This window comes from Vanellus vanellus (genome assembly GCF_965231255.1).
Source record: "Vanellus vanellus genome assembly, chromosome: Z".
Taxonomy (NCBI): Eukaryota; Metazoa; Chordata; class Aves; order Charadriiformes; family Charadriidae; genus Vanellus; species Vanellus vanellus.
The window spans coordinates 51,287,516-51,310,429 of record NC_138908.1 but is presented as its reverse complement, the minus strand read 5'-3'; the positions used below and the strand labels follow the sequence as shown (position 1 = coordinate 51,310,429).

General features: G+C 40.5%; 1 protein-coding gene across 1 annotated transcript in view; it reads left to right on the top strand.

The window, feature by feature from the left end:
- Positions 1-22,914, top strand: part of ADAMTSL1 (ADAMTS like 1) — a gene marked incomplete at its 5' end in the record, with an annotated part of 206,713 nt that overhangs the window by 78,571 nt on the left and 105,228 nt on the right. The window contains 2 exons of the mRNA XM_082497983.1: positions 10,408-10,519; positions 11,120-11,258. Coding sequence (XP_082354109.1) covers positions 10,408-10,519; positions 11,120-11,258 — 251 coding nt within the window. The remainder of the gene's footprint in view (positions 1-10,407; positions 10,520-11,119; positions 11,259-22,914) is intronic.

The window sequence follows — 22,914 nt, the reverse complement described above, 5'->3', positions numbered from 1 at the left end:
GAGCTGTTGACTGCAACTCTAATGGTTGGACTTGATGATCTTAAAGGTCCCTTCCAACCTAGAAGATTCTATGATTTTATGATTCTTTCAGTGCGACTGTCCAGCCATAGTTCTGCTATGTGTTTCCACCTTTTGAAAGTCAGAGTAGCATGGCTCAGCAGGTGTTAATTTATTGACATATCTGTTGTCTTAAGTGGATATAGAAACATGCACAAACGAAACCCCTGTTCACAGTTGTAGCATTAGATTTTGCTGTGGATCAGGCACTTAAAAATTCCTTGCATTTTAATCACAGTTAGTTTTTTAATAAACAGCTATAGGAGATACTTTAGATATTACTTTGTGCAACATGGATATTATTCTATACTATTTAATTATTTTTCTTACAAAATTTTTAGCTTCATTTGTTAGATTTTGTTGGATATAGGAGTGTACGTACAAATAAGGCTAATACAGGAGTATCAAAATGTATGCATACCTCTCAGTTATGTCAGACTTGGCAACTGCTTTCCATGCTTCCTATAGCCATGACTATTTTGCCTTCAGCTTGTGAAAGTGAAGTATTTTTCTTTAAAAAATCGCAAGAAAGGTTTTTATGTGGTGTTAGCAAATTTTTCTTACAAAGTGGGATCTCTATGCATGTGAAGACTTACTTTCCTGGGACAAGGCAGTTTTTATGCAAACAGCTCTAAATGAAATTGTAGCTGTAGCAGAACTCTAGTTTTAGGATCGTTGTCTCCAGAATGACTGTTACAATCCTTTTCAATTGACCCTGAATGCTCTTATTGAGAGAGGTCAAGTTAGACACCTGGATATAATTCAGAAGTAGAAACTCAATGTGAGAGTTGACATTTAAGTTTCTTTAGTGGTGACATGGAGTGCTTTAAAATTGCAAGAAGAAACCTCATGCTGTTCCTGTAGGAGCTGAATTGTGTAATTGCTAGATTTCTTGACTTTGTAACAGTCAGTGGTATATTCCTTCTGTGCTAAACCCTTGGAAATCTTTTCACAAGATACGTAAATGGCAAAAATAATTCAGTAAACAGCTCTCTTTTTTTAAAAATAAAGGTATTATCATAAAACAGGAGAAGAACTGGGATTTTTCATGTTCTTATATTCTATATTCATAGTTTGAGAATTATAAATCTACGTTATAAATGTCTAATGTTTGTAAGGGAGAAGACCTGGAAAAGATGACAGCAAACTTAAATTGAACCTGAGTTTTGTCCCTAAACATTTCCTTGTTTTGATGTTTTTAATACAAAGTTCTAATTCACATGAATAGAAATGCCTTTTTCCTAAAAGAAAAAAAAGGGTCATGTTTGATAAAATCCTGGTGAAATGAAGGTCAGTTTCACTTGGAAATCTTTCTGGCTGACACTGTGATCTAGAGGACTGAGCAGTAATATCACATAGGGGGAATTGTCCTTTATTGGCAGAGCTGCCACTGATTTGCTGTGTTGCCAAGGTCACATATTCATCTGTCTGTGCCAAAAAGTCTCCTCTGTCGATATTGTCCATTTCAGACACAAAATAGAGAAACTTGGAGTGATCATTTCGTGTCACATATCCACACTCCTTTGAGCAGGATGAATCAGTTCTGTCAGACAGGGTCTACAGCTGATAATGTAATGCTAACAGTCATCACTGGTCAACGATTTAAAGCAATCAGCGCTGCAAATATGAACCACCTGAGTTACAGGCTTGCTGAAGCAGACAGTGGGGATTGCCAGGGAAGGGTTAGGCAAAGGTCTGGCAAAGCACAGCCAGTTAGGCTTTGTTTTACAGGCTGTGTTTTTTGCATAGCTAGGGCCCTAGCCCTGCAACTCAGGTGTGAGGAGGCAGAGACCAGTGAGTTTAAAACAAGGTCTAGTAAAGGGTGTTGTCCAGGCTTGGGGCTGGTTTGCAGCAGAAACCACTGTTGGCCTAGATCTAGGCTAGACTAAGTTTATGTTGGTTTTCAATCCCAGTTATCAAGATGAAGGTTTGTTCATAGGGCCTGCCTGCATGGACAAACAGATTTGCATCAGGAATGTGTAGGGTTGGATTGGGTAAATATTTGTCTGGAGGCTGTCAGAGGTATTTAGATTAGGATTGGATCTGTATTGATGTTGTCTTTTGTAGAGCTAAGGCTGACAAGCTTTGGTTAGGGCCTTCTGCCAGAAGAGACTGCCTGGCTGTTTTTTTGCGCTGATGGCTGGGTGTACTGCTGGCTTATTTAGAGATGATGCAGGCTGGGTTCCCTTGAGCAGAGTTACTGCTGAGATTAGGATTTTGACCACCAATTGTCAAAAAAATAACAAGATAGAGCTCAAAACTGGATGCTGAGTTATGCAGGGCTCTAGAGCTAGCCAGGCAATTCTTATCTCAGTTGTGATCTAGCACTGGCAGAAACTGCTGGTGAGATAAATGTATTTGATTAGAGTCCAGGTTAACAAAAGAAAATATGGCTGGGACTTAGCTTAGACTTCCTGGGCCTTGCAAGGGCATGTAGGAGATAATGCATGTACAGGCAGCCAGCTGGCAGAGAGGTTGATGGGCCCTGTCAGGCTAGGGCCAGGATTGGATTAAATAAGCACTTTTGAACAGGAGCATACAGTGATTTACCTTGTGGAATGAAATAAGAAATGACTGCAATACTCGCTTTAGGGCAGAGGCCAAAAGATGCAAATCTGCTTTAGCAGCAAGGACCTATTGTTTATTGCTGTCTTATTGTTGGATTTTGGTGATATTACCATGTGAGGATTGGGGGTGATGACAGTAAGGGTCTTCTGTGTAATTTAATTGTGATGCTGGCAGAGGTTTCCAGGGGAGATTATGCCTTATATTTGGGAGGAGACTGCAAGTCACGCAGGAAGTGGTGAAGGATCTAGTCTTGGAAGCATGGGTAGATCAGGGTTAGGATGGTGCTCCTGGGAGTAGATGAGCTAGAATTAAGGGGTAGTGCAGAGAAATAGCGAGAGTTAAGGTGTAGTTGTGACTGAGTCAGATTTTGTCTTATCAAGGTGAAATGACTGAAACACTTTGCTTCATCTAGAAGGTACTATTGGAATATAGTCCCTGCATCATAAAACAATACTACCTCTTGAGATATGTGTCTTGCTGAGGTCAATTCTGTAAGATGGTCTGGATCACTGGCTTTTATCAGCCTATGTTTGCATTCAATACTGTTTTTTTTTTAGCAATAGTCATAAAATCACCTATTCTGAGTTCCAAAAAATATACAATTGTTGTAATAATGTCTAGGTCAAGCTCACAAGTAACGACCAGCCTGAAAAGAGACCTAATCATTATTTACCTTGACTAGATCCTGCAACAAGTTCAGAAAAATTCTACTTGTTTTCTCCTATTTTGGCAAATGTAGTAAAATTTATGGAAAGACATGTAGTGGCCTTTCTGAAAACAATTTACAGGTTCTATTTCTTATTTATCTTTCTGTTCAATATAAATTATTTCAATCAATGGTTCTTAGAACATGATCTTTCTCCTAATCAATGTATTCCACCTATAAGTATATAGGCACTGCTGCACTAGGTCAAGCAAAAAATCTGCTTTACTCAGACCTCTGTTTCAGAGAGGAACTGGTTTCAGATACTGAAAGAAAAAGTGTCAGAAACAGATCAAGTTTACCCTCTGCTTGTAGGCCTTCCTTGACCCTCATGTTGTATTTGGACTGTTGTGTATAATGACTTAAATGAGCCAGTCTTCAGGAATTTCTATAGGCCCTTTTGTGCTCTATTTACCCTTTTGACAATGATTAACTCATGGGATGAGTTCCACAATGAACTGTGCACTGTGTAAAAGGAATATATCTCATTTTTAAACCCTTGGTGCAGTATTTTCACTGATTCCTTCTGGTTTTTCCACTCTGAGAAACAGGAAATTATTACTATTGTATACCCCCTTTGTCCATTATTTCTATGTTTTAGATCTTCATCATCATCATTTGCCTCTTTCCTAGAGTCCTGCTCTATTTAATCTTTACTTTTATCAAGGATGGTCCATAGAAGGGTTATCATTATTTCTCTTCTCTCGTCCTTTTTCTGCTTCTGCTATGATTATATATTCATAATTTTTTATAATCTGCATAAATAATGTAGTTTGTGACTAATTTAAATATCTAAATATATATTTTTTGAGATATCCATTTCCTATAAATAAATGTGTAGTTTAATAAAATATAATAAAATTATTTAATAATTATTTCATATAAATAAATTGTATGATATGTAAATATATATTTTGAGAAAGAGCGAACTACACATAGTCATCAGGACACAAATATATTCTACTTGGCTGTCTAACATTCCCTTCTTTTTCCTTCCTTTCTGTAATTGTCCCTTAATCTTTTTAACTAATGCTGGACACTGAGATGATATTTTCAGAGGAAAGCCTATAACAACCCTACTACCATTCTGAATAGTAGTAGCCAACGTGGAGGACATTTTCATGTATAATTAGCCTATATAATTAGTCGCTTTCTCCCAGAGTCATTATTTCTTTTTTACTGAACTTGAATGTAGCCTGCCAAAGCTTCAAGTGCTTTCACAGACAGTTTCATTTTTAGCTACCATTCATAATTATTTTCTTTAGAAAACATAGTCAGCTCATGGTTGACCCTTTATTCTGTTCACCTGGACATCTGCCTAACAGCTCATGCCCTAGCGCACATCCCTGAGGGGTTTCACAGGTCCTTCATCCATTGCAAGAACAGGTTATAGGACCGTTGTCTGTTACCCAGTCATCAGTCCATGGGAGGATCTTCTTAGCTCATGTGAACTTTGTCCAGGATCTGTGGTGAGTGACCTAGAAGAAAACTGGTACCTAAGCTACCTTTATCGGTGTCCCTTGTGAATTTTGGCAAAGCAAACTACAATGCTTGAAAAGCATCACCATTCTCAGGGATCCATCTTTGACTTCTGTTCTTTATTTTCATTCTATCTACTGATTCCATAACATAGGTAGAGATTATTGGTCTGTGGTTTCATGCATTACTCATGAAGCCCCTTTTAAAAAATGTTGTTACAGTTTTCTATTTTCCTGTGGTTTAAACAATAGCTTGTTCATCAAAATAGGCTAACTGTGATCATACATGATTTGCGTTCCTGTGCTCTTCAAAGAGCGCATGATTTGAAACTACTGGGTGGGTGCTGTTTGGATCTGGATATGTGTTACCATTAATCTTACATACTTCTTTAGAATACTGCTGATCTAAAAATCTACTGTCAGGTTTTAATTAGAGGCAATAGGCACAGTTTCTTAGACATGTTATTGTGTATTCCTCTGACAAACTGTTCTTTGTAATTTTTCCTTTTCTTTTTCTGTAAATTTTTCTGGTATTGTGTGTGAGTTCTCCAAGTCTATTTCAAAAATCAGTCAATTTTAAGTACTATGAAGCTTTGGTGCCAACCTTGTTCAGTTTTAATCCTTTTAACAATTTTTATTGCGGCAAACACTGCCTTTTTATTTTGTTGATTTTATTTTTATATGGTATCTGTCACGACAGGATCCTAATTTTTTACATTAATTTCTTTTGTAGTGCTATTATTAATGTTAATAAATATTCTGCAGTGGGGATTAAGGTCGCTTGCTCAAAGGTGAATTCTCTTACCCTGTTGTTGGCAGTGAAATGGTGTTTCCATAGATGAGTAGGGTGTTATGGGTGACACCGACAGAAGAGATGCAGCAGGGATGGTTTTGATGTGTTTGGGGTTGCTCTGGGTTCTGTGGAATAACTTTGGTCTTCTCATTTGAAAAGCTTCTGCTTTTGTTGCATTTAGTAGTGGATTCTATACAGATTATCGTAGCTGTTACAGCTGATACTCTTGGTTGCTGCCAGCTATCTTAACCGGTCCATTGCACTGAATTTCTATGTTGTTCTTCCTTTGGTGAGAGTGATGGAATTTGAGAAAAGATTTGAACTTTCTAGCTTTCTCTTTTGGCTTTGTGAGAGATTTAGTCTAAAGGCTTTTTAACAGTCATCGTAATCACCTAAAGGAACACAGCTTAATCCAAGATTGGGTCATGGTGAGCAAGTTCAATTCAAAGATGTTTGGCAAAGCGTGTAAATTGTTGATAATGTAATTTCACAGGGATTTCTCCAGCTGATTTAGAGGCTGAATTGAGAAGCGACAGACAGAGCTGTCTTCCATATAAACACAACCCCAAAACCAAGCTGATCCAACACAGGACAATCACAATCAAGGGACATGAATGCAGAAGCAGGCAGTAGGCATGTTCTCTGGAGCTTAAAGGCAAAGGTCCCTTCAGCATTCCAAGGGAATTAAAAGGCAAGCTCAGAGGAGTCATGGTGTAGTCCTGTGTTAGACAGGATGCTTGAAAGCCTTCAGTATCTCTCTGATTTACATTTTTTGTACACTTTATGTTATTTTAAGCAAGCTTGTAAAATTACTTTCCCATGGCAATGTCTGGCTCCTATTTCTGATTCATGAACAAATCATGAACAGCAGCAAATCTCCTGCACATCCTCCTTCTTTTTCAATGTAAGGTATCACTACATACAAACAGGAATATTAATGCACTCTAAGTAGAGAAAGGAAAGCACCATACACACAGCTTTGTTTTTACTGACATGAAAAGCACAAAATTACATATGCTACATGAGGATAGTTCTCCACATCCTCATCCCCAGTTTCTTTGTAGGTTGCTTAGAAGACTTCTCATTAATAAATAAAACCTCATGATTTGGGATTTGGCACTCAAAGAAAGCATTTGTAATAATAATGTGGAAAATCCATTAGAACGTTTTCAGTAAGAATGGTGGCATGGAGCTAGATCATAATACACCAGATCAGATTTCATAAGACAAAAAATGGCATGCAATAATAATTCCTTTTCCCTGTTCCCAATTTGGGACATGCACACACACAAGAAAGAAATGGTGTCTTTCCTCCTCCTCCAACACACGCTATTTCATAAAATTAGAACATCTTGTTGAATATGCTTTTCATGGTTTAACCCTACAATTAATGTTAATAGCTGCTTGGTTATTACTGCTGGTTATAAACTGCTGACTAAATTTCACAACTGCCCGGGTAAACTTAGTGCAGTTTTGTAGGCCAGGACGTGTTCTTCAGTGAACATAAACAGAAGGTTCAGACATATGCTGCCAAAATCAAGCAGGAAAAGGTTAGGCTTTGGGGGACTTTGCTTGCTTGCTTGTTTTTATGTGAACTAATTAAATTAGGGCGTTATAGGAAAAACAACACAATACCAAGGTGAAGTCAGATATTGTCGTCTCTTGGTCACAGGTCAGATCACAATAATTCAAAAAGATTATGCTGCTTTCATATTCAAATTATGAGGTCCGTTGTTTTCATTCAACTTTCTGTGGGTATCTCAAAAATCAATACTGCATTTTATCAATCTAAAACTTCACCTGAGGCTTGTGCCTCTGTTGCACCGTCCCAGACAGTCATTTACAAAATCAATTTAAAAAAGCAGGGTGCAAGCGATGGGTTTTTTTCAAGATCTTTCCACAAGAAAAAAAGATATCTCTGTTGTTAGTCACTGTAGGCTAGACAGTTAATTTTTGGTGGATAGTTAGAGGACTCTAATTTTAACCAACTCTTCATAAGACTGGTGATATCCTCTTGGGTCTTACCAAGTGGTGAGGGCTGTTCTGATGTACTCCAAACTCCCCTGAAACCTAAAAGAAGTCAAGGATGATCTCTAGGGGGTTGCAAAGCACAAATGCAGGGCTTAGTGCTCTGCAAGATCTGAGTACTTCTGCTGTCTGCTATTAATAAATTTAGATAGGGCTGCATTTGCAAACATAATGAACGATTGCCATTTTTTCTGGTTCAGCGACCTAAGGATGCAAAACTCACTGTTAGAGGACTAACTAAAGATTCTCAAGTATTGACCACGTCTATTTGAAATTCTGGCATTTCTCATAGCTAGCAGGGTGTTGCAAATACTGCAAGGGTAAAAAATTTCACCATACTGCAGAGCTGAGTATTTCAATGTGTGGAAATTGGCCCCGTGCAGCAAAACCAGGATATTTCTTAAAGCATTTAGCTATCAAGTCTTGCTTTGAGTTTTGCAAGGCACGAGCAGCCACTGATGTTTTCTCCTGGATCAAGATCTCAGCTTTAACGAACTGTCAAACAAAATCAAAACAAAATTTTTGCTGTGTGGAATCACCATATATTGTTCCTCTTCTGCTTACAGTACTCCTTACAAAAATAAACAATACTTTGCCTGTTTCTTTCATTTGCTTGTTTTGTACCATTTTAGCTTATGGCTGTGGCTCATTGAAATTCTTTCCCACCTATGTTGTTATCATGGCTGTATGAGTGACTTCCACATTAGGCTGGAAAAGATGTACGTCTGTCTTTTCTCTGTGTCAAAACAGACAGATAATTCTGCAGACATGCAGGAATAGTCTGCAGGGAGAGGAACTCTTATGTCTTCCTGATCTTTTTTATTTTAATGTGAACTCTTTTTCTTCCCCTTCCTTTTATAGTAGGCTCTGTGTGAGCTCTTGGTCTGTTCTTCATGATTCACTGAAGACCGTACTGTTCTTCATGATTCACTGAAAACCGTACTGCTAAGCCCATCTTCTGAGTTTAAGAATCACTGATGATCCTTAAAAAACAAAGAGTAAGAGCAGAATTCTCCCCAGTGAATATTTTTTTCTGCGCATTCAGATCAGAGACCTCCGCAAATGGCTTCCAGCACAATAGAATATTTTTCCCAGGAGTGCACGAGGCTTTCATGAGCCCAGAAAGACCCTTCTGAAGTGTGTGATTAATGCACCATCCTGGCACAAGGAATTAGATATCCTGTTTCTGACACAGAGACTCAAATGATATTAATCCGTGCAAAAGGCTTCCCATTTGCTAAGAAGCTATATTGCTACAGCTGTATTTTTTTTCCTGTTGGGAATTTACATCACTGTTTACTCTAATTAGAAGAGGGCAGCCTTAGTCTCTGTGGGCCAGATCTCTTACAGCCATCAACACATCCTGCAGTATTTTTGCCTTCGTCCTTTTCTTCAAGATATACTTTGATTTGTAATCATGTTTCTGTCCATCTACAGGGGAAAACAAAACAAACAACCCAGATTACGCTGTTCAGCTCAGTTTGTCATATTTTTGCTTCTGTTTCACAGTCTACTCTTTGACGGTGTCTCCTGGTGTTTGGAAAGAAAGAAAATGAAAGGCAGATTGAAAAATGGTTCTAAAACAGGGCAACTTGTTCAAAACATGGAAAAAGAAAAAGAAGGCAGTGCTGGAACATCTTAAGCTCTCTGAGAAAAAGAATAGGGAGGATTGCTCCTGAGAACAAGAGTACTGACTTGGAGAAGGGTCCATCTTTTCTGGTTGTGCTTTGGCAGTTTTCTCTCCTGTGACAGCATCATGCCACTGATGCAAAGATGCCCAAGCCACACCAATACGTTATGTCCTAGGGCAAATAATCAACTAGGAGAGGCTTTTAGTAGCGGCATTGTTGTTCTTCCTTTGCCATCTGTTCATGCAAAGGCTTAGAGGTAAGGACAAGGGATGCCCTGCAGAGATTTTGAAGTCCCCATAACTGTATTAATCAGCACAGCTATCAAACAGGAAGGATTTTTTCCTGGGCCAGGTGCAGGTGGTGCTGCTTTAGCAGTGTGAAGGTCTCTTTTCTTATGGCACTCCTTTGCACTACAAACTTGTTTACGTGGGAAGTCTATTCAGCACACAAAGTACTGGAAGCATAGTGAAGCTCAGGTGGCTTGAAAGTTGGCAGTACTTGTAGGCTCTAAAGAATGTTTTACAAACGTGCACTTAACTCCAGCCAAAAGTCCACACCTATGAACGAAAGGAGCATTTCTGCAGCCAAAATAAAGTAAGCAGAAGGACCACCTTATATTAATGACAGTGCCACAAAGAAGAGTGAAAAGGAGACCTCAGAATCTTTATACTTCTGTATTTCTCACAGCACAGCCTCCCATTTTTTACTCTGAACTATCTAATATAGTATACTTGGTCTGAGGAGGTTTTGGGAAATATTAAAGATCTAAAATCCATGTCAGTGTGGGAGGAAGAGCAGGTAGTGGCAGGTGACTTTCTGATGGAATAAAGATCAGTCCATACCCTCTGACCCCATAAAATTATTCAGTAGCACTAACCATGCATTTACCATGCATTCATTTTTTCAGAACATGGTGTCAGAATGATCAGAAATGACACTGATTATGCCTGGAAATTTATTTGACTGTGTTTTGCAGCCAAGATTTTGCCACCAATCTATGCTGTTTTGTACGTCTCATTTTCCTATTGCAAAGTATCTCTGGTATTTCATATAGCCGCAAGATATCTGCAAGCTGCAAGATGCATGTGGCAGAATGCTTCTTCCCGGTATTTATATCAGGTTCACTCTTTGTTGTTACATCTTTTTCAGATCCGCTATGCTGTTGCTGCCGACAGTTCAGTTCAGTTTATCTTCTATCAGCCTATCATTCACCGATGGAGGGAAACTGATTTTTTTCCTTGTTCAGCATCCTGTGGAGGAGGTAATGAATTACCACTCTATTCGAGAAACCGTCATCTGCATACAGGATCTGTCCCAACTGATGCACTGAGATTTGAACCTTTAAAATGGGCTAAGTCTGAAAATGAAAGTAGTTACCTCTAATTGAAGGGAGGGATGTACCAACAGTGGTAGATTTTTTAGCATCATACCAGGCTCTATACATAGAGTACATTTTGATATCCACATGACTGCATTTAATGCTAAGCTGTCAAACATAAGGGTTGATGGGATTTAGGCCCACTTTGGAATCACTAGACGTCTCCATTTGCCCCTGTCCTCACCAGCAGCTTTAGCCTCATACTGAATGTATGACTCTTGGTTACCAATAAAACTCAGCCTTTGTTTTTTGTTTTTGCTCTAGGCTTCTGAATTTTTATTTGACCGTAGTGGTTATCTTTTGTTTCTTACTACATGTGATTTAAGTTGTTGTTTTCAATCTGATCTGTAAAACAGCAGCTGTTATGTCCAAAAGCGCTGATGTTTTCAGTTTGCTTTTTACCAAACCAGAACTTAGATGCACTTCAGAGAGACAAAGGAAGAACACCACATCACATATTATTTCCTCCACTGTGTATTGCAGGTTATCAACTGACATCTGCTGAATGTTTTGATCTGAGAAGCAACCGGGTAGTAGCAGATCAATACTGTCACTATTACCCTGAAAATATCAAGCCAAAGCCAAAACTTCAAGAGTGTAATCTGGATCCTTGTCCTGCAAGGTCAGTCAGCTCTAATTTTAAAAGAGACTGGGCAATAAATGAGTAAAATAAAATAGGACAATATTCTGTTGCTGTGGTTTACAGTGTAATTTAGACTGCATAATTCAACCTCTTTCTTATCCTGAGGATGTTCTGTGTAGAAAAAGACCTCAGTTTAGCACCTCCACATTGCAAGGACTGATTTGAAATGGTTGTTTCTTCCCCTCAGATTGTGTTTTGCCTCATTAAAAGTTATAAAGTGTGAGAAAACAAATTGTCCGTGATACCATCCTATGATCAACACATGTCTCTTAAGTGTTAGTGAGATAGGAAAAATTCTCTTGGGGTAAAAATGTTTTTGGGTTGTCATCACACTTAGATGCATTATTTTTATGGGGTTTTACATTTTCTCCTTAATAAAAAGCTTACTTGCAGTCACGGCAGCTTCTAAGAACATAACACAGGAATTTGTTCTAATTATCAATACCCTTTGGCCCCGCACAAAAGCCTCCTCTCTGCTCCCCTGCCAAGCATTCTTCCCCAGAAGATTAATAGTAAAAATAGTAAGATCACAGAGTCAGATTCCCCGTGTATAAGAAAAAGAACAAAACCACAAAAAGGGCCTGTCCTTTGTTGCACTGATTCCCCTGAACTTCAGTGGAAGTCTGTCTGCAGCTGCTCATAAACCGCAACCATTTATTTGTGTAATCTAAACCTTTTGGTCCTCTTGTGTGGCATTGCTAAAAGATGGTTAAGTGCAGCCCAGCAGGCATGAGTACAAGGATGCCCTAAAACCACTTATTTACCTGCTCCTTTGTCTCTAGACTAGTTTTGTGCCAAGTTTGATAAAGCGAGTACAAGCGTCACCTAAAATGTCACTATGGCCCTTCAGATTGCTGGAGGTTGCCATAGAAAAAAGATGTCCTAGCCAGGAGAAGGATGCTTTAGGAACCTACGGGACTAGGTATGCACCTGACTGAGGATGGTTGCTTCCCAAGCCAGGTATACCAGCTTTAAACTAGCTAGGCATTATCAGAGCAGAACAAATCACTCCAAGCCCAAGATAGTTTTTACCTTTTCTAGAAAGTTTCCATTAAAGTTCATTGACTTTTCTTAACTGGAGTTAATACTCATGTTTCTTCATCACTGAAGACACATTTACACATAGTGTATGGCAGTTTATATTTCTTTGTTCTAGTAAACATATTTTTAACAGTAATTCTGTTTGTAAATAATTAAAAGCCAGAAATGTTCTCATATAGTGTTAAATTTGAAGTGAAAATCTCTCAGAATTAAAAAGTGGAAATACCAAATCTCGAAATCCAACATTATCTCAGCTGTATTGCACATTCTTGAAGTTACATACTTTAACATGTATTTCATTAGGATGTATTAAGGATATCATATTAAGAATGTAGTTTCACTAGGGCTTTGTGAAAAGTATTTCCTGTTGAGCATGTACTCAGAAGTAATTTTTCAACTTAGAGATTGCTTTCCCACAATGCAACAAGACCATATTTTCCTTTAACAATATTCTGTCAAGTTCAGTATCTGGCTTCTCTTGTCCTCATACTTTCCACGAAAAAAATGTATATTTAATTTCTCAGGTTACTTAAATATATTAACAGTTGCAACTAGAAACCTTACTATAATAAAGTCCTTGTACTTTTTCCTCAGTGATTTTCTTAGATCAAAAATTGTTTCTCTGAATTGTCCTTGAATTGTTTGAGACAAATGTCAGTAAAGTAGAGGCCAGGTATGATCAGGTAAGGGACCTAAATATGAACATTGCTGCAAGGTGTGAATTGATATGGAACCTGTCTTTTAGATTCACATCTCACAGTACCAATGAGAAAGTAATTTTTTGTAGCTGCTTATTTTTTTAAAGCCTAAGCAGCTACTTTTTTAAAATACAGTTTTGAGTCAAATATGTGATTTGCCTCTGGAATTTGTACTGTGGATATTTTCCATACTTTTCCCGATAATTTTAAATGCCTTGTTCTCAAATGGTGAGAGAGACGACTGTATGGTACATGGGAGGAAAGAGAGGAAAAAAAAATAACAACTAGGCAGATGTCAGAAAGCAATTTTTGTTTTATATAAGACATAACAAGGCAAAGTTGTTGATATAAAGACCCTGAGGGGAGGGAGAGTCATTTAGAAGTACAGCTATGCCGTCCCAGGGTACAGGCAGTAACAGAGAGGAATTGGCTTTTTGGAAACAGCCTCACAGAATGCCAAATTGCAAATTATTATTTTCAAAAGTGACTTTGTAAAGAATTCAAGAATCAACAACCCAGACAGAAAACCAGAGGAAATCTGTGGTAACTTCTGGAATCCTGATGCTTTCTTACGGTCAGGAAGAGGTTAGGTGAAGGAGAACAACAGGGTCAGGAGCGTGAGCAAGGAGGGCGTCTGGGCTCAGCTGTGTCTTTGCTGTGTGGGAGCCATCGGTAGAAAATGAAGATGTTAATTTTTCCTGGCAAACCCAGTTCCAGTGAGGCATAGCTGATTAGTGGTTGCTGACTGTTCCTATGGTGTGTCAATGAATGCCACAGAAAATAATCGTGGAAGACCACAGTGGCACTGAATAAAGCAACCGAGAGGAGTTACTGTGGGAGAGCCTACGTTAAAATTTTCAGCAAAGGGCAGTCTGAAAGAAAAGTTTAAATGAATGCCAGGATTATCATGTGGGCCTGGAATTGGTTGCCTCTTTGGGCTTAGTGCATAGGAACGTTTTACTTTATTGTGCTTATTATGACAATAATTAACAGTATTGCTGGCATCATGAGTGGCAAAAAAAGCTTAGACTGAATGAATGTGGAAAATTAATCAACTTTTCTTTCTGCAAACGCAGTTTCTCACATACTCAGAGGAGAAGCATTGTGTGGAAGGTTATATATCAAACATATAAATTATACACGTTCCTTTTCTGGGTTAAGTCAAGGTGGCTCATCCACCTAAGTAAGACCAGTAATTAGTGTCTTACGGGATAGACGAGACATGTCATGACACCAAGTCCCTTTACATCCCTACATACTGTCCATGCCCTATTCAGCCTCTCTCATCAACCCTTTTGGGGATTGAGCTCCCACCTTAGATAGAAAGAAAATATCTGTTCATTCACAGGCCATTAAGATTTTACAGCAGTCTATACTTGACTGGCAAATATATGTATAATGTCTCCTGATGTAAATAGCACCCAGTTTGGTCTAGTTCACTCCCCTTCCATGTGGCAAAATCCAACAGTAAGATTTCACACAATTAATTGCAAATCTTTTAACTATCCACAACTAAACAGACTGGAGGGTTTACAGGAGGTTTTTTAGCTATCATCAGTATCCTCATGTCTGGTATCCTCTAATGAAAGGTGAATGGAATTTTTTTCTGCTTTGAAAAGAAGTCTGTTTAGAATTGACTTAACTGGGTGTGCTAAACACTTACCTAGGACAACTCTGAGGTGCTATAAGCTGGAGATACCATTTTTTTAATAATTCAAAGGCATTCCTCCAAAAAGCAGTTTTTACAAAAAATGAAAAAGGTTTTTACCCCATTCATTATTCACCAACTCACCAGGATAATCTCTAGAGCAACATCAGCGCTGCTTCTAGATTTCATCTTCAGCATTCCCAGCTGCACTGTTCTGCATTTTTAACAATCATCTCCTCTATTTTTTTGCCTATCTCTGCTATGGGTTAATGTGGGGTTTTCTGAGTCACAAAAGCTCTACTGGTGCTTTTACCAGGAGATTTCAATGGTGTATAAAGATTTCTAATGGCATCTTCAGCAAAGATTCTAATTTCATGCATTAACTGTCTCAAAAATCGTAGTAGCAAACCTCTAACATGTGGCCTTCTTTTTATCACTTTGCCAATAATGCCAGTCTGATCTCCACAGGCAAAAATCTGGAATTTGCTAGAGCTTTATCTGTAAGCCTGCCACTAGATATAAAGTTAGTACACGTGGAAAGTTTGGGGGAAAATCTCTAGTTCAAACAAGAATTTCAACACTCAGAGACCTGAAGAAATTCACAGATATCCACGGTTTATGGAGTCCTCCAGCAAAATTGCAAACTCCTTTGTCTACTCATCAAAGATTTTCTTTTGGCATCCTCACTTGAATATCCATGCTGGGTGGTGGTGGAGGCAGGCATCAGCAAAAAGAAACTTAAATTTAAATAAAATTGTACTTATTACTTGTTATTTTTTACCTCCTCTAACAAAAGCAATGAAGTACAAGTAAAAGCACACAAAAGACTGCTATGATATTACGGCAGTTCAGAGTAACCCCAAGTCCCCAATATAGTTCATGATGTGAAAGTGGGCAACAGCAACAATTTTGTGGGCAACAGCGCAAGACATGCATGATAACTTTTATATATTTCCTTCAAAAGAAAAGGACTTAACAATGAGTAAATATACATGATTAGAAGGGCAACATAGAGTATCCTCTTAATCAGTAACAGAGGTCTCCTCACTTCATTAGAAATTGGAGGCTGAGGCAGGAAATTGCCAAATGCATACTTTTTTGCTTGTTATCATCTTTCCTAAAGGCATTATGTTAGATACAAGCAATTATAAGTCAAGTATCATAACAGTGCAGTGTTTCCATTTTCACTACGTTCTTTCTGGAAGATGAACAAAACTGGAGTGCTGGTGTGTTCCTAAAAAGATGAGCTGCTCTTTGTGATTTACACAGTAGCAGCCATAGATCTGCAGTGATGAGAGGGGGCTGAGACACAATGACTCATTTATTGTTATTGCTCTCAACTGGGACATACGATAGATTTAAACTTTGTTTTGAATACTCTTTCACATAAAATATCCCATAGTTACCACAGATACTGGGCTTTTTGACAACACCCCAGCCTTTTGCTTGGATGTGGGACGCTGGTCATGTCAATGCCCTTTCCCGATCTCTGCCTCAGGCGAATGGTCATTTCTGTGGATTTGCATTTTTACTTAAGTTCTTTATTTGTTACAGAGGGCTTGAGAAAGCCTTTCTGCCTTGCAGTGCTCTCTGAACCTTGGTTGCCTCTGATTGCTGTGTCTGGTCTCAATTTCCACAGCCAACACTGCGCATATGAATTATCCTAAAGACAGCAACAGACAGCCATTCCAGGGGAGGGTGAGACATGAGGAGTTTAGCCAACAAAGAAGAAGGGAGAACAAGCCTTTTCCACCAGCGTAAAGTTTTATGTGCTGGAAAAGTCAGACTGGTATTAGCAAAAAGTATGCTGCCTGCAAAGGAGAGACCCCAGTCAACAAATATCAGTCATTCCAACTGTATATTTATGGAGGGTGATTTTTGAACAGTTCAGAATTTACCAAGGAGCTACCAAGGCTGCTGGAGAAATGAGTTGAAATGATGCATTATGCATGAAAAAAGGCGGGGACAAGTTTAGGAGGCCAAAATCAATTCAGAGCAGCAGGAAGGAAGCACCGGGTAAGCTTTCAGGAAGGCTGGATGGGAAATAGCGATACATTCGAATAGAAATGGCAGTACGTATGCATCCAGGTACAGCAGTTGTAGATGGAGAAGGAGCTGATGCACTGGCAATGTTCTGTCATTGTAGTCATAATCAGGGTCACCTGAGTTCAAGAGCAGGGTAAAGATGAGCTGCAGATACTCCTAATGCTTAAAAAGGCAATTTTCTTAAGACAAATAGACAAAACCTGGAATTTTTAGATGAGGTAAAAGGCATTCAAATTAAGCTAGAAAATTATTTTGTGAGAACAGGCAGGGAGAGAGGACCAGGAAGCATTTGTCAAAGTGTTAAAAGATGTGAAGAGCAAATTAAGCTCTAAGGAGATAGTCCTTATGAAAGAAGAGCAGAAAGAAAGGCAGAAAGGAGCTGTTAGGATGCATCAGATACCAAACTGTAAGGTGGGAAAGTAGTTCTTGTACTGCTGTAAGCATCAAATACAGATACCTGTCTGCCCAAGATGAAGTTAAGGGAAATGTAGTCTATGAAGTCCTAGGAGAGACCAGTACTGCAGCAAGTAATAGGATGGTCAGAGAAATTTTCACTGGATATTCAGTTTTTAATGTTTAGTAGTGGAAAATAACAACAATTTTCCATCTTTGTATCAAACACTGCTCATCCAAGCTATCATAAAATATTAAAGTGAATAAAAAAGGGAGAAGATCTTTAGACCCATTACAGTCATCCTACAGGAAGGAAGTACCTTTGCTGCTTCCAACTGATAACATCCAGTTCAAGCCCCATAAAGAGACTAGTTTTTAGCAGTCTGTGGCAGTGATAAGTAAACCATATGGTTCTTAGACTTTGAAATCTGTACACCATGAAGAAGTCATTTATTATAAAGGTGAGATACTGTTATGCTGAACAGACATGTTGTCTAAAGTGTGAGGTTTTTCTGGAGGCTGACACAAAAGGATAGCTTTTGCAGCAGTCTTTTCATTTTCAAGTAGGTTGTTCAAGTATCCACTGACAGTCCATTTAAAAATGTTTAGGTAGGGGACATTGGCTTTTACCAATCCATAAAGTACTACAACCATATAAAAGGATATAGAAATGCAAAACACGTGCTATTTCTTCAAGTTCCATGCTATAGAGTGTAATGTGATAAGATGATCACATCACTATCTGTATCTCAGGATTAAACATGGTGGTCCAGAAACCAGAAATGTAACACATACTGGTATCATAACTGAGAATTACAATACTCGCTACCTGCAAAAGTAGGCATTCAAAAGCCAATGTTGCCTGTACCTGTGGTATTACTGTACATGTCATCTACCCCAGCTCTGAATGGAAATAACAATAGTTTTATAGAGTAACATATGGGAAACATGGACAGATACCATCTGATAGTAGGTGACTCTCTTCTGAGAGGTTCAGAGGCGAACAGATGCACTCTCAAGGGCAGTGTGCTGCTTAGCAGCGGCTCGTATCAGGGATGTCACCGAGAGACCACCAAGCATTGTACAGTCCTCTGACTCTTATCCACTGCTGTTGTTTCATGTGGGCACCAGTGAAACAGCCATGAGCAGCCTGAGTAATACCAAGAAGGACTATAGAGCCCTGGGAGCAGTGATCAAGGACTCTGGGATGCAGGTAGTTTTTTCATCAATCCTTCTGGTCAAAGGGAAGGGGGTTGATAGGGCAAATCAAATCTGCCAAATCAACAAATGGCTACAGGACTGCTGCCACAGCCAGAGGTTTGGCTACTTAGACCATGGGACTCACTTTGCGAAACCTGGTCTACTAGGGCCTGATGGGGGCCTCTATTTGTCAGAGAAGGGGAAGAGCATCTTTGGTCAGAGGCTTGCCAAGCTGGTGAAGAGGGCTTTAAAACAGAGCTGCTGGGGGATGAGATCCTCAATCCATCCCACTCCTACCAGTATGATGCCAATGACAGTAATAGATGCCCAGAGCCCAAAGAAGGGTTGTAGGTCAACAGGAGAGCACCTGGAGTGTAACACAAAGGAATACCAGCCACTCCAGCCAGTAAGGTAACTTCACTGGGGGCCCAGCTTAAATGCCTCTATGCAAACGCACATAGCGTGGGGAATAAAACGGAGAAGTTAGAGATGTGCACATTGCCTGCAGGGTTATGATCTTATTGGCATCATGGAGATGTGGTGGGATGGCTCCTATGACCGCATTGTTGGAATGGAAGGGTACAAGCTCTTTAGGAAGGACAGGCAAGGGAGACAAGGAGGGGGAGTCACCCTTTATGTCAATGACCAGCTTGAGTGCGTGCAATTCTGCCTGGGGCTGGATGAGGATCAGACCAAGGGCTTATGGGTCGGGATAAAAGAGAGGACAGGGACAGGTGACATTACAGCAGGGGTCTGCTACAGGCCACCCAACCAGGCCCTCTATAGACAGATAGGAGCAACCTCACGTTCACAAGCTCTGGTGCTCATGGGGGACTTCAGCCACCCTGATATCTGTTGGAGGGACAACATAGCAGGAAATAAGCAATCCAGGAGGTTCCTGAAATGCATTAGTGATAACTTCCTTCTCTAAATGATAGAAGAGCCAACAAGGAGAGGTGCTAGATACTGTTCTCACCAAAAAGGAGGGGATGTTGGGGATGTCAAGCTCAAGGACAGCCTTGGCTGCAGTGAACATGAGATGGTGGAGTTCAAGATCCTTAGGGTGGTGAGGAGGGCACACAGTAAGCTCACTACCCTGGAATTCAGGAGAGCAGACTTTGGCCTCTTCAGGGATCTGCTTGGTAGAGTACCATGGGATAAAGCCCTGCAAGGAAGAGGGGGCCAAGAAAGCTGGCTAATATTCAAGGATCACCTCCTCCAAGCTCAGGAGCAATGCATCTCAACAAACAGGAAGTCAGGCAAAACCACGAGGAGTCCTGCATGGATGAACAATGAGGTCCTAGAGAAACTCAGACTCAAAAAGGAAGCCTACAGAGGGCGGAAGGAAGCAAGGACAGGTGGCCTGGGAGGAATACAGAGAAATTGTCCCAGCAGCCAGGGATCAAGTTAGGAAAGTTAAAGCCCTGATAGAATTAAAACTGGCCAGCGATGTAAAGGGCAACAATAAAAGCTTCTATATGTATGTCAGTGATAAAAGGAAGACTAAGGAAAACATAGGCCTGGAAGGAAACAGGAGACCTGGTCACCCAGGATATGGAGAAGGCTGAGGTACTCAAGGACTTCTTTGCCTCTGTCTTCACTGGCAAGTGTTCTAGCCACACCGCCCAAGTGGCAGAAGGCAAAGGCAGGAACTGGGAGAATGAGGAACTGCCCACTGTAGGAGAAGACCAGGTTCAAGACGATTTAAGGAACCTGAGGGTGCACAAGTCCATGGGACCTGATGATATACATCAGTGGGTCTTGAGGGAACTGGTGGATGAAGTTGCTAAGCCACTATTGTACTTAAGAAGTAATGGCAGTCTGATGAAGTTCCCGCTGACTGAAAAGGGGGAAACATAGCCCCCTTTTTCAAAAAAGGGAAATAAGAAAGACCCAGGGAACTACAGGCTGGTCAGTCTCACCCCTGTGCCCAGCAAGATCACGGAGCAGATCTTCCTATGCTAAGGCACATGGAAAATAAGGAGGTGATCGGTGACAGTCAACATGGCTTACTAAGGGCAAATTGCACCTGACAAATTTGGTGGCCTTCTACAATGGGGTTACAGCATTGTTGGATAAGCGAAGCACAACACTGCCATCATCTACCTGGACTTGTGCAAAGCATTTGACACTGTCCCACACAACATCCTTGTTTCTAAATTAGAGAGATATGTATTTGATGGGCGGACCACTTGGTGCACAAGGAATTGGCTGGATGGCCGCACTCAAACAGCTGCAGTCAACGGCTCAATCTCCAAGTGGTAACCATTGACAGTGGTATTCCTCAGGGGTTGGTACTAGGACCAGTGCTATTTAACATCTTTGTGGGTGATATGGACAGGGGATGGAGTGCACCCTCAGCAAGTTTGCTGACAACACCAAGCTATGTGGAATAGTTGACACACTGGAGGGAAGGAATGCCATCCAGAGGACTTGAGAGGTAGGTCTATGCAAACCTTATGAAGTTCAATAAGGCCAAGTGCCAAGAAGACAAAAGCCTACAGCAGAAGCGAAGACTGAGGGCCAGAGGTGTGTAAGTGTCCTGCAGAGGCTTGATACTGGCACGACAGGCTGTAGGAACACCAGCATAGGAGTGACAAGTGCCTCTACCTGCTCCAGCGTTGGCACATAGTCCCCATGCAGGGTCACACGAAGCTGAGACATCTCGGGGGTAGATGCTCTTTCTCTCTGCTTGGCTGTTCTCTCAGTTCTAGCTCCTGTGTCCCTGCTCTGCTCAGCAGGTGCCCAACCTAAGAGTTGTGGACATGCAGGAGAGAGAGGCGGGAAGGGGTGGCACGTTGTTGGAGAGGGAATCATTGGGGAGCTACAGGAGAAAGGCATTCAGACCTGCCATTTATGCTAAGTGTGTAGCTTAAGGAGGAAAAGGAGCTACTGGGGAAGACAACACCAAACATGACTTTCAGGGAATGTGGCTCTGGGCACCCATCCCAGGGGAAAGCTGAACGCTTGCAGAGATGGCAGACCTGGGTGCGGCACACCCACCTCTGGCATGTGCAGCTCTTGCTCCAGCTGGACATGTGCCTTGGAAGACCAACTGTGCTGAAGCTGCCAGCACTCGGGAGGAAAACAAACCAATCTGCAGAGTATATGACACAACTTGTTGGTCTGAAAGGCATGGGAGATTTCAGACATGTGAGACACAACAAAATAATTTGCTTTGTGCTCCTGCTCCTGCCAAAGCAGGTTTGGTCTAAGTGTTGTGTGAATGGATCCTGGTAGCTGCTCCCACACCAGCCAGAAATCTCAATGTAGTGGAGTAATTATTGTTATTTGTTCTGTTCATTTAGCACACCATTGCCTTTGCATTGTCTGAGTAATGTACAGTGAACAAAGCCCATAAACTAGATCTCTTCCATCTTTTTATTGGATTATAAACTGATAATACAGGACTGATAAATTCATGGAATTTAAAGCACTTTGTCCAGTCAAGAAGTACAGGATTCACCAAAGTAATCTCTAAGGCTTTTCTTAAATAGTTCACTTAGGCTTGTTTTTTTTGCGGACCACACACAAAAACCCCAGAAAAGACTAGCTAAGAAAGATGCTGTTTCCATGAATGCTTCAATAACCATCTGCTGTTCTATTGTATCTTGGTTTGTATTAGAAATAGTGTGGCCAGCAGGACTAAGGAAGTGATCATCCCCCTGTACTCAGCACTGGTGAGGCCCCGCCTCAAATACTGTCTTCAGTTTTGGGTCCCTCAGTACAGGAGAGACATTGAGGTGCTGGAGCTTGTCCAGAGAAGGGCAACAAAGCTGGTGAAGGGTCTGGAGCACAAGTCTTATGAGGAGCAGCTGAGGGAACTGGAGTGGTTCAGCCTGGAGAAAAGGAGGCCGAGGGGAGACCTTATCACTCTCTACAGCTACCCGAAAGGAGGTTGTAGCGAGGGGGTGGTCAGTCTCTTCTCCCAAGTAACAGGCAATAAGACAAGAGGAAATGGCCTCAAGCTGTGCCAGGGGAGGTTTAGGTTAGATATTAGGAAAAATTTCTTCACCGAAAGGGTTATCAAGCATTGTAACCAGCTGCCCAGGGACGTGGTTGAGTCACCATCCCTGGAGGTACTTAAAAGACGTGTAGGTATAGTGCTTGGGGACATGGTTTAGTGGTGGTTTTGGCAGTGCTAGGTTAACAGTTGGACTTGGTGATCTTAAAGGTCTCTTCCAACTAAAACAATTCTATGATTTTATGATCTCCAAGCTGATTTTTAAAGTAATAAATTAAGCCATTGTGTATTATTGTGGGGGTCTTTTTCCTCACTGTGTCCCTGGGTCTTACCTTGCTGGGGATCATTATCTTTCAGTTACAGAATTAGAGCCTTTGGCAGCCCCTCACATATGCACAAGGACAGTGTCAGTAATTCTGTGGAGCTCTATACCATTTACAGAAAAGCAATTTATGTATGTAAAATTCTTTGAGGGTCAAACCTTTCCAATGACAATATTAATCTAGTGCTTTGTAAATGTTATTAAATCTTCATAACAGTGTTTGGATGTGGCATGGCTATTTCAATTGGAATGGCCTTGGATATGTGCATTCTAATGCATGTAGACCTGGATTATGCATACAGACCATGTTTATTAGAAAGAAA